Genomic DNA, 15,356 nt, shown 5'->3' with positions numbered 1-15,356 from the left:
CTTATAGCACAGTTACGTTAATGTATCACAGTATGTTTAACCATTTCCCAGTTAGTGGACATCCACTTTGTTTCCAATTCTTTGCTATCACAAAAAGTGCTACTATGAATATTTTAGTGTATATGGGGACTTCTTATCAATGGCTTTCTTGGGGTATAAGCCCAGTAATGGAGTCTCTAGTTCAGAGAGTATGGAATTTTAGTCTCTTTACTTGCATAATTCCAAATTGCTTTCCAAAATGATTGTACCATTTCATAGCTCCACCAACAGTGTATTAGTGTATCTGTCATTCCGTAACTCCTCCAACATTGGCTATTGCCAGTTTTTGTCATCTTTGCCAGTTTGCAAGTTGTGAGGTGAAACCTCAGAGTTGTTTTGATTTGCATTTATCTTATCATTAGTGATTTAGAGAATTCTTTCATGTGGTCATGAATACTTTGCAGCTCTTTCCAGAACTGTTTTTCATATCCTTTGACCACTTATCTTTGAGAGAATGACTGTTAGTTTTATACATTTTTGTTAATTGTTTATATATATCGGATAACAAACCCTTGTCAGAGAAATTTGACACAAAATTTTTTCCTCATTTAACCACTTCCCTTACTATCCTAGATGTATTAATGTCTTTGCAGAAGCTTTTCAGTTTCATGTAATCAAAGTTATCTGTTTTATCTTTTGTAATTGCTTCTATCTCTTGATCTCCTATCCATAACTGTGATCTACTTCTGTTCTAATTTTTTTTATGATATGATATTTAATATTAAGGTCACATCCATTTGGAATGTGGTACAAGGTGTTGATCTAAGCCTAATTTCTGCTAGACTATTTTCTAATTTTCCCAGCACTTTTTATCAGATAAAGAGTTTTTCCCTAGTCAATTTGTTTTCCACTTGTATCAGCTTTTTCTATAGGGTTATTGAGTTTCATTGTTACTGATTCTCCCTTGTCTAGTTCATTGATCTCTCTTTTAACCAATACCAGATGGTTTTGATGACTTTATAATATAGTTGCTTTATAATATATACTTTATATTATAGCTGCCTTATAATGTAGTTTGAGGTCTGGAAATGCTGTTCTCCCTTCTTCCTTACTTCTTTTCATCATTTCCCTTGATATTCTAGATCTTTTGCTTTTCCAAATGAATTTTGTTATTATTTTATGAAGTTCTATAAAGTATCCCCTTGGTAATTTAATTGATATAGCATTAAAAATGAAAATTATCTTTGGTAGTATTGTCATCCTCTAGCCATGAGCGTTTAATGTTCCTCCAGTTATTTAAGTTGTCTTTTATTTTTTAAAGAGCACTTTGTAATTGAATATATACAAATCTTTTGTGTGTTGTGGTAGATTGATCCCCAGAAATTTTATGCATTTTGTAGTTCTTTGGAATGAGGTTCACCTTCTATTATTGCTTCTTGTGTTTTTCACGTAGAAAAGCAATTGATTTTTTTAGTTATAAAATAACTTGCAACTTTGCTGAAATTTTCTCAGTTGGGGAAAGGGAATAAGCATTTTTATAATACCTACTATATGCCAGACACTATGCTAAGCACTTTTTATGAATGTAATCTCATCTGATCCTCACAGCAACTCTGAGAGGTAGGTACTATTATTATACCCATTTTACAATTGAGGAAACTGAGGCAAACAGGTTAAGTGACTTGCCTGGGGTCACACAACTAGTAAGTGTCTCAGGTCAGATTTGAACTCAGGTCTTCCTGACTTCAGGTCCAGCACTCCATCCGTTGCTCTACCTAACTGCATCAATGGCATTAGTATTTTGCTGATTCCTTAGGATTTTCCAAGTATGCTGTCATATCATCAACAAATAGAGATAGTTTTATCTCATCTTGATTTATCTTTATGCTTTTGATTTTTTTCTTTTGTTTCATTGTTGTTGCTAGCATCTCCAAAACTATATTAAATAATAGTGAGGAAAGTAGAGATTCTTGTTTCATTCCTGTATTTATTGTGAAAGGTTCTGGTGTATCCGCATTGCATATGATGCTTGTTTTGGGTTTTAGATAGATGCTTTTTATTTTATGCCTATACTTTGTAAGGTTTTTAGCATGAAACAGTGCTATATTTTGTCAAAGATTTTTTTCAGCATCTTTTGAGATAATCATGTAGATTGGGATGTTTTGTTATTAATATTGTTTTAATATTTAATATTTAATTATGTTGATTGGTTTCCTAATGTTTAACTTGCGTTTCTGATATAAATCCCATTTGGTCATAATGAGTAATTTCTTGGATAAATCACTGTTTGACAGGATTTTGTTTAAAATTTTTGAGTCAAATATGAAAATATGTTTTGCATGGCTGCACATGTATAACCTGTGTCAAATTGCTTGCCTTCTTAATGAGGGGGGACAGGACAAAGGAAGAGAATTGGGGCTCAGAATTTTAAAAAAAGAATGTTAAAAATTGTTTTTACATGTAGATTGGGGAAAATAAAATATTAAATACAAAGGGGAAAAAAATAAATTTTTGAGTCAATATTCATTAGTGATATTGGCCTATCATTTTCCTTCTGTGTTTTTTCTTTCCCTGATTTGAGTGTTAGGACTATATTTGTCTCATAAAAGGATTCTATTAGGGTGCTTTTTTTTTCAATTTTTTTATGATAATTTGTGAAGTATGGGCACTAATTATTCTTCAAAAGTTGGATAGAATTCTCCTGTGAATTCATCAGGACCAAAAGTTTTTTTATTTGGTACATCCTTTACAGCTAGATCTATTTCCTTTTCTAAGATTGGGTTAAGATCTCTTTCTGTGTCTCCTCATAGTTTGGATACTATATAATTTTGAAGGTAATCCTCTATTTCTTTTGTGTTCTCAATTTTGTTAGCATATAACTGCACTTGATATATTCTGAACATTTTTATTTCTCCTAGTTTTATTGAGATTTCACCTTACTCATTTACTGTTTAATTGATTTAATTTTCTGCCCTCTTCTTTTTAATCACATTAATAGGTTGATTGATTATTTAATTAATTAATAGGTTTATCAAAATTTTTGGTCTTTTCAAAGAACCAGCTTTTACTTTTATTTATTATTTCTATTTTTTAAAATTTCCAGTTTATTTCTATACTTTCAAATAACTCCTCTTGTGCCTATTTTAGGTTTATTTGTTGGCTTTCTAATTTTTAAAATGCTTATTCAGTTAATTAATTCTCTCTTTTTCTATTTTCTTAATGTATATTTGTAGGAATATAATTTTTTTCCCCCTGAGGACTGCTTTAGCTGCAACCCAGAAATTTTGGTATGTTATTTCATCATTATAATTTTCTTTGGCTTAATTATTAATTGTTCCCATGATTTGTTTTTTGACCCACTCATTATTAATATTTCATTTTAAAGTCACCACTTGCTTCTGTGTCTTTTGTTTGTGGTCCCTGACTGTTTTTTTTATTGTGTTATATAAATATATTCTATAAAGAATATATTTAATATTCCTACTTTTTTACATCTGTTTGCAATCTCTGTGCCCTAATACATGCTCTTTTTTTTAGTTACACGTAGTGCTGAGAAATACGTATATTCTTTTGCAATCGCATTTAGAAGACATCATAAGTCTTTTACCTCTAGTTTTGCCAACAGTTTGTTCAGTTCCATATTTTCCCTTTTCTTTATCTTACTGCTAGACTTCATCCCAAACTGAGAGCAAGATTGTCACTGTTGTGTTGTCTTTGTCCTCTTGTAGATCGGTTAATGTTTCCTTCATGAATTTGGGTGCTAAGACGTTTGGAGCATATAAGTTTTTTTTTTTTTTTTTTTACTGATAGCTGTGGTTCCTTTTAGCATAGTGTAGTTTCTTGTTTATGCCTTCTGATTTTTGAATGTTTTTACTTTGTGAGATAGCGAGATTGCAGCTCCTGCATTTTTTAATTCACTTGATGCATAGTAAATATTTTTCCATTCCTTCAGTCTTATTTTGCTTATGTCTTTGTTTGTTAGATGTTTCTTATAAGCAGCAAATTTCAGGGTTTTCTTTTCTTATCCAATCTGTTATTCTTTTTCATTTTGTTGAATTGTTTAATCTAGTCACATTTAAAGTTATGAGAGTTAGGTTTACATTTTCCTCCGTTTATCTCTAATATTTGGGCTGTTTCAAGTTAAGACCCCCCCCCCACTTCCATTGTAAACACAGTCTTGTTTCTCCAGTTATTTTAGCTTAATCTTTTTTTTTTTTTTTTTTTTAGTATGGCTGTATGCCTACTAATTATCTTCCCCTCACCCCCAATCCTCTCCTCCTGCTTTTTTTACTCTTTTCCCTTTGGAGTTTTTTTTCTTAATTCCTTTTTATTTCCTGCTTTTATCTAGTTATTTAATTCTTCCCTTTTTTTCTCATTTAGTCAGGTAGATTTCCTTTCCTTCTCTTTCTCTTCAATTCCTGTTCATTAGGTTTTTTTTTAAAAATTTCATTTTTTTCACCCCTTTCCAGAGAAGAGTTCTCTAACTTAATTATCAATCCTCTCATTCTATCTATTCTGGAACCTTATTCTTTGTTTCATGACCCCAATAATCATCTAGTCCCTCTCTCTTCTTCATATTCTTCATGGAATAAAACTTGCAGAGTTGTCTATTCTGGGCTGTCCCCTCTATGTAGTTTCTGCCACTTAGAGAGCTTGTTGTCTCTTGGATTCCCTTTTCATTGTTCCTTACTCTTAAAACAAAGCCAGACTCACACACCCCACCCTCATCCCTGATTATACAGCATATCACTGATTTATACTTTGCCCTTGGTTACTTTTTTTCCCCATTTGCCTCAAAATCTCCTCCCTGGGTCCATGCCCTCCCACTCCCCCAGATATCACTTGCTTCCAGAAGTTCCAACTCACCCTCTTCCAAGGTAGGATAAATTGTCTTTTCAAGCACCAAATCTCCCAGACATCACCCAACACAAGGTCCACATCTCCTTTCACAACATATTACTCTTCTCCCATAGGAATACTCTTCAATGGAATCCCCTTCTACCACCAAGGCAAGTCCTTTTTCCCTCTTTTCAGTCTTTCCTCTTTCTCCTCTGCAAGATCTTTTCCTCAGATACAATAGGGGTCACCTTCTCATTGATAGCCTTTGATTTGATCTGGGCACCTCACACACTCCCCTCTATGCCCCTATCTCCTTTCCCCTTTGTACCCACTCCCATTTTATAATGTAGTCCTACAAAAAACCATCGATTCTGTCTGTAGGCAGGGTGTCACCAGATTCTGTTCACTGTTCCCTCTTCCTGACTTCTACCTTCATCCTTGTCTCATGTACATTTAGAAAGAAGTCTCTTACTGTTCTCTGCTGTTACTCTGTTGCTGTTGCTGTCCTTGGATTCAGCATTCATTCACTCCTACAATTCTGTGTTTGGGGTGTTCAAAAAGCAAATAACCTCTTTGGTTTTGGTTTTCTTTCTAAGAATGTTTCAAACACCTCTCTATTATTAAATGTCCATCCTTTTTCATTTATGGTTCAGCTGAAATTTTCAGGGTAGAGCACACTGGGCTTAGTTTGGAAGTATTTATTCTTAGATGCCTGAACTCATTTACTAGATCTGCAGACAATATTTCCTTGTGCTGTTGAGTTTACCTATTGATTGAAGCAGTTCAAGGTTTTTGATTTTTCTTCTTCCTAAGACCGTTGGTAATTCAGCCTTTCCTCCCTATTTTTCCTTCTTGCTCACTTTCTGACTCTTTCCTCTCTGATGGTGGGTTCCCTGGGGGCTGGATCCAGAAGGTCTCAGCCTCCTGTAACAATGAGCAATTCATGGTTCACCAGCCTCAGTTTCTGTCCCACATGACTTGTGGTAGGGTGGAAGGGAGTCCAAATTGGCCCCAGCTGGATGCTTGGCTCTTACCTCAGGCTAGATAAAGCACCACACAGTCCTCTCTCACCCAGTGTCCTGTTCCAGGGTCTTCTCCCACACTTTCTGTTCCCCAGTTCTCTAACCTGTCCCCAGCTGGTAAGAATGCTGCCTTGCTGGTTCTATGGGGTTGGTTTCTATAGTTTAGGTCTCACTGGCTTTAGAACAAAGTTGGGCCCTATTTCAAGTGCCCAGCCCCTTTCCCTCCATTGTCCTGCAATGGAGAATGATACTGTCATAGCTGTCAGCCCAGATCTCCATGGCCTTGGAAAGAGGGTGGGGGGATCAGGCTGTAGGCATGGGTTCTGTTGCAAACCTGTTGATCTGATCTTTGGGTCACTTAGTGTGACCTTACTGCTCATCACATGTTGAGTGGTCAGGTAGGGGGTGTGAAATGAATTTAAAGGAGGAATCTTTTTTTTTTCACCTTCTTTTGGATTCTGGGTGTCCCAGACCAGGGAGACAGCTGACATTGCTTTATTTTTGGCACGTAATTTCTGTTTTAGAGAGGTTTGGGAGGTCATGGGCATGAGAGAAAATACCTCATCCACTATCTTGTTGCTCACATGGCCAGGAGTCTCTTCCCCCACCTCCCACACTACTTGTAAAAACTGTGTGGATCTTCTTGTACTTCAACACAACCACAAACTATTACCATTTTATAATATGATTTCACATTTAAACTCTTACAGTAGATCAGTAAACGCACTATGCCTTGAATTCAGCTACATCCTGGGAATGGACCTTGTTATGGTGTTGATTGCCAAGAACTAATGAATAGGTTCCCAGGCTTCCCATGCTCTCAGAGGTCTTGTGGGCACTATTGGCCAATTTGTCCTGCACTGACTTGCACACAGTGGGCCATGTAGCATTAGTGCATTTAAGTTGATAACTTAATAGTGAATACCATATGTTGCATGGTAGCTGAGGGAGCCTACTTTGCATTCCCTGTCTTCACATTGCTTTCACGTGACAGATTTGCATGCTTTTTAAGTGTTCTCCTTTTAAGATATTTTACCAAAGTTGTCCAGTTCATTTTCCCTACACATTTAAGAACCTCAACCTATTCTCCCATCCTTATTGATCAGGTTAATGGGTGACAATGATCATTTAAAGCCACAAATACTTCAAAAGTCTTGCTTTATCCCATAGTGTCAACTTTTTCTTTCTTCTAACTTATTCAAGACAGCAGATTGTGGAAAGAGCAGTAATCTTGATGCCAGAAGATCTGAGTTCAATCCTAGATCCACCACCTAAAAGCCATATGACTAATCAAATAAGTTCCTTAATCTCTCTGAGCCTCAACATTCTGTTCTGTAAAATGATGAAAATAGCAAATTACATACACTCCAGGGGAATCAAATGAAGCACTTCATAAAGTGCTTCTAGAAATTTGAGACAGTTTTTTTGCTTTTTTACTTACCAGGAGCGGAATTGAACTTTCATTTACCTCCTCTACCCTCCCTACCTTCTGGTAAAGATGGCAAATGGTGGCCAAAAATGATGGGAAGAACTAATAATAACCCACATTTATATGGCACTTTAAGATTTACAAAACATTTTGGAAAGAGTCTTGGGACGTTGATAAACTGGATTGTGAGTCCTGAGGCAATTGAAAGTTGGCATTAGTTAGAATGAAGGCTGGTAAAACTGAATCCTACTGAAGAAAATGACTTGGCAGCCATTGGCTGAAGCCTAAGATACAACAGGAAGAGCAGCCATTCTAGTGTCTCGGTCTCTCTCCTGGGTCCCTAGGTCCCCTCCTGGTCTTCTGCATTCAGGTTTTGCAAACCATTACTGGGCCTCATTCAGTGTAACCACTGTTGTTCCAGAGGACTAGAACCTATGTCTCCTGACTCCTGAAGTCAGTATATATGCAGCACCAAACTTAGAACATGGTTCTTCCATTTCTTCATATAAGGATGCTCAGTTCTTTCAGGAAGGGCATGGTGGAGAGGAAAGAGGATGATTTTGGTGTTTCTTTTCTTTGCCCAATTTCTGCCTAACCTGAAATTGGCTCCCGGGAAGCGGGAATCTGAAAGGCAATGGTTCTGTCTTAGAACTTTATAATCTGTGGGGTTGACCACCAAGATCTTTTGTTTGACCACAGGGAGGGAAGTCATGCTAGTCCTATAATCAATAGTCCCTGTTCTTCCTGTTTTCATCTCATTTCTCTTGGGACTCTCCTGACCCTTGTGGGAATTGTGGGAAGGCCCCAACTGCCACTGCTGTTTTTGCTAAGCTGATAGTTTCCCAGCGCTTTTTATTATGCAAACATAAATCACATCTTCTTCCCGTGGTGTGGTAGGTTTTCAGTGAAATTTGGCTGTGATGACTGAGCATCAAATGGCCTACACCTGAGGACTGGAGACCACTAGTTCACAATTGATCTTAGCCACAATTTCCAGGAAGATAAGTGATGTCCTTTGAAAGCTTGGGATCCTTTTTGTGTTCTCCCCGGGGAGATACTGAGTGCCTTTTAAACTCAGTTTGATTCATATTTATTGAATGCCCTTGGGACACATAGCATTTTACAGTATTGGGTGGTGGAAAAGGAAATCAATTTTAATTCCAAGCTAAAGAAGAGAAGGTTACTGGGAAAATCTAATTTTCCTTTAGTATAGAATCCAGTGTTGTGGCTGGATTTTTTGTTGTAAGAGGTATGCTTAAGAGGTTGAGACTTCCACCGGGGATCATAATGAGACTGCCCATGCCATAGCCCCTAGAGGATTTGCTATGTCCATAGGCTGTACCAGGTAAAGGATCTTTCAGGATTAATTCCTTTTTTATTTTATTTTTTGTCTATAATGCTACTGGGAAAATTTATTGGCATTTAGGAAAGTCATCCAGGTAAAGCCCATGGAGAGTTATTCACCTAGACCAGATGTATTTCTAGTTCTGTTCCAGATTAATAATGATGTTATTTCCATAGACATGGTCCAAAAGTAAATTGTTGAACTAACCAAAATAGCACATTATAACATTTCAGCACTAGAGGCTTTTGCTACAGTATAATAATAAGGACGTTAGTTATAAAGTTATGATCCTTCTTGTTAGGGTAATTTGGTGGTGAGGAAGTAGAACACCTTCCATGTAGACAGCCAAAGTCAGATGTTGCATATTTCGCATGAGCCATAGCTGTCTATTTCCTGTTGAAGATCTCAGGAGAGTTGTGGATTTGTATTTTTGGGGTGAACTTGTCTTGCTATGTAGTTTAGTGTGAGGAAATATTTGTTGTCTTTTTTTTTTTTTAAGTCTTTTTGCTCTGAAGATTATTTCCTGATTTTTTTTTTTCTTTGCTGTCTTTCCTCCTACCTTTTTGTCCATTTACTGAGTCTCTAGCCCATGTTCCAGAAATGTATAGCAGAGAAGAGAGTGACTCAGAACTCGGACATGAGGGATGCCAAGGCCCGTCCATAACTTTACCAATCCTACAAACATCCTGGAGTCACAGTCTGGAAAGAGATTTGCACACCTGCCTCCCAGGACTTGAGTGCCAAGGAGTGCATCTTGGCCTAATTGGGGAGCCTGAAATTTGGGCTTGGGGAGGTTTATCACAGCTGGTGGTCTGTCACAGCTGTGCACTTCATTCTGGCCCCACACACAGTTCTGCCTCTGTCCAATCGAAGTTTTCCCCATCCTCCCTGTGAGAGGATGGTGGTTACACTGAATGAGGCCCAGTAATGGTTTGCAAAGCCTGCATGCAGAAACTAGGGACCCAGGGGAGAGACCTAGACACCAGAATGGCTGCTCTTCCTGTTGTATCTTAGGCTCCAGCAAAAAAGGGATTATCACAGAAGTTTGGTCTGGAGCACTGGGAAATAGTAAAGTGTTGCTTGAGGGAAAAGCAAATGAGATTAAAAAAAAAAAAAGATAAGTTTTCTGCCTTTGTGAACCAGAAGGATTTGGCTGGAATGTATTGTGTTAGACAATTCAGTCTTCATACCTTGTTAAGAAGAACAATTGATTTTTCCACCAGAGAGAGTGACTACAACAGATTTAAAGGATGTTTTGAGGTATGGAAGGCCTTTTTCTCTCCTTTCTCCTCTTACCTGGATTTTACCATTGAAAATAACACAGAGAATAATCTAGCAAAGTCTGCCTTGCTCTCTAGGCAACCACACATTTTGATATTGAAGGTGGGAATGCCCAGATTTTGGATTCCCTCCACCCACCCCCCTGCAGTTCTTTCATGTTTCACCCTTTTCTCACTCAGGTTATAAAGCTAACATCCTGTGAAAATCTATCATGTTCCAGAACTGCCTTGGCAAAAAGTGTATTTGGCCACCTGGTCTCCCTGTAAATTGTCCTTATCTATAAAGAAGTCATGCAGTGTGAAGCTCCAGCCCCAGGGGAGAACTTTGCCCTCAGGTCCTAGTGGGTGAAGATGGCGTGAGTAAAGGAAAGCATGCTCCTTGCTTAACAGGGAGAAATTACTTTACCTTTTCTTGTCTCTGAAACAAGAAAAGCAAAATTCCCAAGAGTTGGACCAAAGGGCACAGCATGCCCCCAAACTCTGCCCATAGTTCCCCTATTCTCCCAGACATTTGAGACCCTCTGGAGCCAGCCAGAAGGTCTTAATTAAATATTATGGTATGCTTGTGTTGAGTCCCTGTTAACAATACAGCTGACCTTAATATTATTTTATTTTCCCTTGGGAGGTGAAACCAGGTCTGCCCTTCTGTTGCTTTACTTCTGGCACCTCCTCATCCTATCCTCTCACGTGGAGGTAATCTGCTCTGATGAAGCCAAAGGGTATTTGTGGGTCTTAACTTGATTTCTATTTTTGTGCTATGTTTTTCTATCCTCCCCCACATCCTGCTTTTGTTAGATTTTCCTGATGTGTGGCAATGCTCTAGAGTTGGGTGGCATTCCTGTTGAAATCTACATTTTAGCTTGTCATTTCCCCATACTGGTAATTGTTTTAGTCAAAATAAAGTTGCCCTCTGAAGTCTCTGTGGGGTCTAAGCCAGAATGACCAGGACAGCTCTCAGCCAGAGATCCAGGAGTATCTAAGAGAGAATGTGGTCTTAGCTAGATTGAGCTGTTTGTTGTCACATCATAATATTATTTCATTTACTCTAGGACATGGCCCCTATTGAGGCTTTGTCTTTCCTTGTTTACTCAAAAGTTTCTCTGATTACAGTACACTAACACTAGCCTGGATCTCCCGTGACCTCTGAGACCACAAGGAAGAAATATAGTTTCAGGGGAAATTTAATCTTAATTCCCCAGAAAATTCATTCTAGCCCCCATCTCCCATTGGATCAGTATGAGCAGAGAGGTCTTGCTCCTTCTCGTTTTCTCCTGCTTTCTAAGTGACTTTTGTAACCAAGTGCTTAGGGCCTGAACAAGCACTAAGTCTCATTCAAAGAAGGAGATAGTTTGAGCTGTGGATGCCTTCTGGAGTTGTATTGAAGCTGTTACACATGGCTTCATGGCTTCCACCCCCAGATCTGTAGTGTGTCCCCTTAGCAGCTTCCCTTCTGCATTCCCAGCCTTCTCACTGCCTCAGAACCAGAATATATATAGCCTCTTGGACACAGCTACAGAGACCTATGGAATTCAGAAAGTATTGGTGAATTAGACTGGCTCCTTGGGCCCTGGAAGCTAGCTTACCTGTAAGGTCCGAAGTAGGCATTAGCCATATGGCACTCACCCCAGTACCTCCCTTCAGACTGAAGCCCTGTGAGGATGAGGGGGACGTGGCTTCATAGAGTGGCAGCCAGACATAAAACAATCCAAATCCTGCTACTAATTTCCAGTGAGGCTTTGAACAAATGATTTGATTTCTCATGGTTCAGTTTCTTCCTATGTAAAATGAGGCTAATAATCCTTATGTTATTTGCAGAAGTGTTGGACTCCAGTGGCTGTGACCTCACCAATGTGCACTTCTTTCACTAGTTCAGATTGCAGCTCATCCATGCCTTCTTCTCTCATGTGATGTTTGTCTTTTGTTGTTTCATAGATCCTGCAGCGAGAAACCAACCACCTTATGTATCAGAGGTTTTTTTCTACATCTTTTGTCATTTGACAAATGGAGCATTTGGGCTAGACATCCGTTATCCTTCACTTGTATTTCATGACTGTCTCACCTCCTTTTCTAACTGCACATTTTTTAGACCTAGATGATATATCACTTAGACATGAGAGGCAATATAGCACAGTGGTTACAGAGTAGGCCTCAAAGTCAAGAAGACCCAGGTTCTAGGCCATCTTTGACATGCTAGTTCTATGACTTGAAGCAAGTCATTCTACCTCTCAGTAACCCCTAGGTAATTCCATTAAGGCTACAAACTCTAGAACAGTTGCCATTGGTAGTGATAAGTTTCCCCCTTGGGTGCTCTCTGCACCAATGAAATTATAGATCCTGGAGGAAAAAAAAAATCCCTCATTCCATTTGTGGATTGTAGGCGATCACTGAAAATATTCTGTAGTACCATGTTTTACACGTACACACATAATTATTATAAGTACTGTGCAATTTCCTAAATGCTAGCCTACTCTCTTTCTGCTGTTCAGTTCATTGATTATCTGTAATGCATCTGTCTGCTGCCCAGCTATGCACTGATGTCTTGATTCAACAAGCTGACCGCTCATAGGTATGTCACAATTTAGTCAATAGGCATTTTACATCCATTCAATTGGTTCTATATAGATTATTGGGTAATCTTATATTTCATCATGGGGATCCTTTCATGTTCTGGAGCTCAGTGCCATCCGAACAGTATTCACAAACAAGAAGATCTAAAAGTCACGTAAGGGTCATCATCCTCTTCCTTTTGGATGTTTGTAAGACATCATTCATGACAGAAGCAAATACCTTTGATAAATATACATATCTCCATTTTATGCCTTCTTGATGTTAAAGTGGGTCACTGAACAGAGGCTATGATGATCTTCCTCTGTGTCCTGTATGAATCAAATGTTCCAAGAACCTTGAGAGGGAATGAACTTTCTTGTGAGGCTGGATGTGGTAGAGGATACAGGTTGTACTCTTCTGAGGTCCTTCCCAACTCTGAGATTCATCCTGCTTACCACTTCTAGGTGATAGGCAAGTCTGGTTTCCCTAATAATAATTCTCTTTTTATTTTACAATAGATCTACTATCTCTAAGAGTTCCTGCCTCATCATATATCTCTGGGCTTTCATGTCTATCTGCTCCCTTGTAGCCATTCCTTGACCCTAGGACTATAATAGTTCCCTATCCTTTGCCCATAGCTTTTTCAACTCATTCTCCCATATATTCAGCTCTACTGACCTTGTCCCCCATGCCAACCCATTCTCTTCATATTCCCTTTCAGTCTTCTCTCTGGTGGAAGAAGTGGAGAGTGGGAGAATCTTTTCTGCGTCTTTGACAGTGGTAATTCTCCCACTCCACAGCTTCATCAGAGCTCATTCCCCATTAGCGTGGAGTTGTGATTTAGATCAGAATTTTTGCAGTAGACTATATATTGTTTATTGTGTGAGTGGCCAATACCTCAAGTCACAAAGGCATATAAAAAGCCAGCATCCAGAGTAATCACAATAATAACACTGGTCACTGGCCAGGGGATTTTCTTTACTTTGAATATTTGTTTCAAGTGCCAAGAAATAAAGGAAATTCTTTGGTTCCACTAACCAGAAGTACTTGAAGTGAGTAGCCTTCCTATGGGGTTGCTAAGCAGCATACTTGTGTTCTTGGAGAGAATAGAAGTGGTGAATTTTGTTTTCCCTCATTCTGTCCTGAAGAAGAGACTAATCAGTTTTTCCAAGTTTGCCCAGTTAAGAAGCACTCTTGAAATATATATATACTCAGTAAATGGGCTCATATAAGGAACTGAGTCTTAAAATATTTTTATTTTATATTTCTACAAGGAGTGAACCCTCATTTGTCTCTCTCAATCTCTCTCTAAAGAAGTGCGTATTATTGAAAAATTAAAAATCCATTTTGTCACTCCCGTCCATTAAAGTCTTATTCCCTTGCTTCATCGTGGTATAAAGGCAATCGTGGGTTCTTAAAGGCTATGCCAATGGAACACTAGTTCTGGAAAAGCTCAGGGTACAGATTGGGCAGTAAATAGTGTGTCAGTCATTTGAGGACTAGTCTAAGTTCGTTCCCAAATGCACCATTGGGACAATGAGATTCTTCTGCCACAACATTATCAAACAGTTATCAAAGACTATCTCCAATATTATAGATAGCTTACAGTCTGCAGAAGTTCAGGCAATACCCACAACAATGAAATCCTGGATCCCTAAATTACTAAAATTTCTACACACTCTGTGATAAGGATCAGAATAGAACCATACAAACTCCATTATGTTCCAGGTTTGGAAAGAGGACGTGATAAAATCTCTTTGTTATGATGTGACCAGTACTGATACCACACTGGACATTTCTATCTCTGTTCAAATAGCCATACCACTGGTTCACTCCATCAAGTCTTCTGTCCATTCCCAGTTAGCTGTTTGTGGTCTTATGAGATCCAGTCTTTAGGCTGAACATTTCATCATCCTTTTTACGTGCCCCACTCAACCTCTTTTTGAATGAAAGGCATTCTGAAATATATTTGACGTGCCTCATTTGCAAGTGGTCCTACATGTCATTTTTTCTGCTGTGTGCTCTCTGACTTCAGGATTCTGCATTTCCTATTTTACAAAAGTGGATATGGAGCAAGGTACCTTAGACTCTAACTCTTAGAGCTGTCCATGACCTTTGGCCATAGAATGTCAGAGCTGGCCATGACTGTAGAAGATCAAAGCTAGAAGGGACCTTAGAAATTATCTAGTTCAACTTACTCATTTTACTGATGAGAAAACTGAGACACAGAGAGGGGAAAGGATTGTGTTGAGAGCTTCGTTCTTTGGGGACAGTGCAGTGACAGTTGGGCTTTGTCGTGTTGGTGCAGCAGGAATATTACCCTGCCAAGAAAAGCAGAACCAGCCAGGAGGTCATTACTTTTGCTGTTGTGTTGTTTTTGTTTATAGTTAAACATTTGTTGAACATCAGTAGTCAGCTAACTGCTGTGTAGAATACAGAATCAGACATATCCCCTGCCCAGGGGGGCGTTCATGGGACATATCATTGACAAGGACCTCAGAATTCATCTAGCCCAATGTCCTTATTTTATACATGGAAAGCGAGGCCCAGAGACATTAAGTAACTCGCCCAATGCCACGCAGGCAATAAGTAGTTAAATCAGGATTCAAACCCACATACTCTGACTCCAAATCCAGTGCTCTTTCCACTCTGCCATGTCAGTGGGAAGATCCAGGGAAAGAAAAACAAAGGAGGAGGAGAAAAGTGGAATGGGACACCAGCAGAATCCGAGAAAGGCAGCACGATTTGATGCAAAGAGCACAGAATACGGAGTTAGAAGACCTAGGTTTGAGCTTTAGCTCCGCCACTTATTGTATGACCTTGGGTAAATTATTTCACCTTACTGAGTCTCAGTTTCTTTATTTGTAAAGTGGGAGGAAATACTTTCACTTTTCCTGCTTCATTGGTTTGTTCTG

The 15,356-nt window shown here is 38.7% G+C and overlaps 1 protein-coding gene across 7 annotated transcripts in view; it reads left to right on the top strand.

Annotated features, from left to right (window-relative positions):
* CAPN15 (calpain 15) overlaps positions 1–15,356 on the top strand; it is a 99,040-nt gene that overhangs the window by 49,232 nt on the left and 34,452 nt on the right. The window contains exon 3 of one of the 7 annotated variants that reach the window (XM_027862911.1): positions 3,213–3,266. The exons of the other annotated variants lie outside the window; for them this stretch is intronic. Within the exon in view, the coding sequence (XP_027718712.1) occupies positions 3,213–3,266 (54 nt within the window). The remainder of the gene's footprint in view (positions 1–3,212; positions 3,267–15,356) is intronic. 7 annotated transcript variants of the gene reach the window in all.

The sequence above is a fragment of the Vombatus ursinus genome, unplaced genomic scaffold (genome assembly GCF_900497805.2).
Source record: "Vombatus ursinus unplaced genomic scaffold, bare-nosed wombat genome assembly UNPS02014770.1, whole genome shotgun sequence".
NCBI lineage: Eukaryota > Metazoa > Chordata > Mammalia > Diprotodontia > Vombatidae > Vombatus > Vombatus ursinus.
This window is presented reverse-complemented; position numbering and strand designations above follow the sequence as displayed.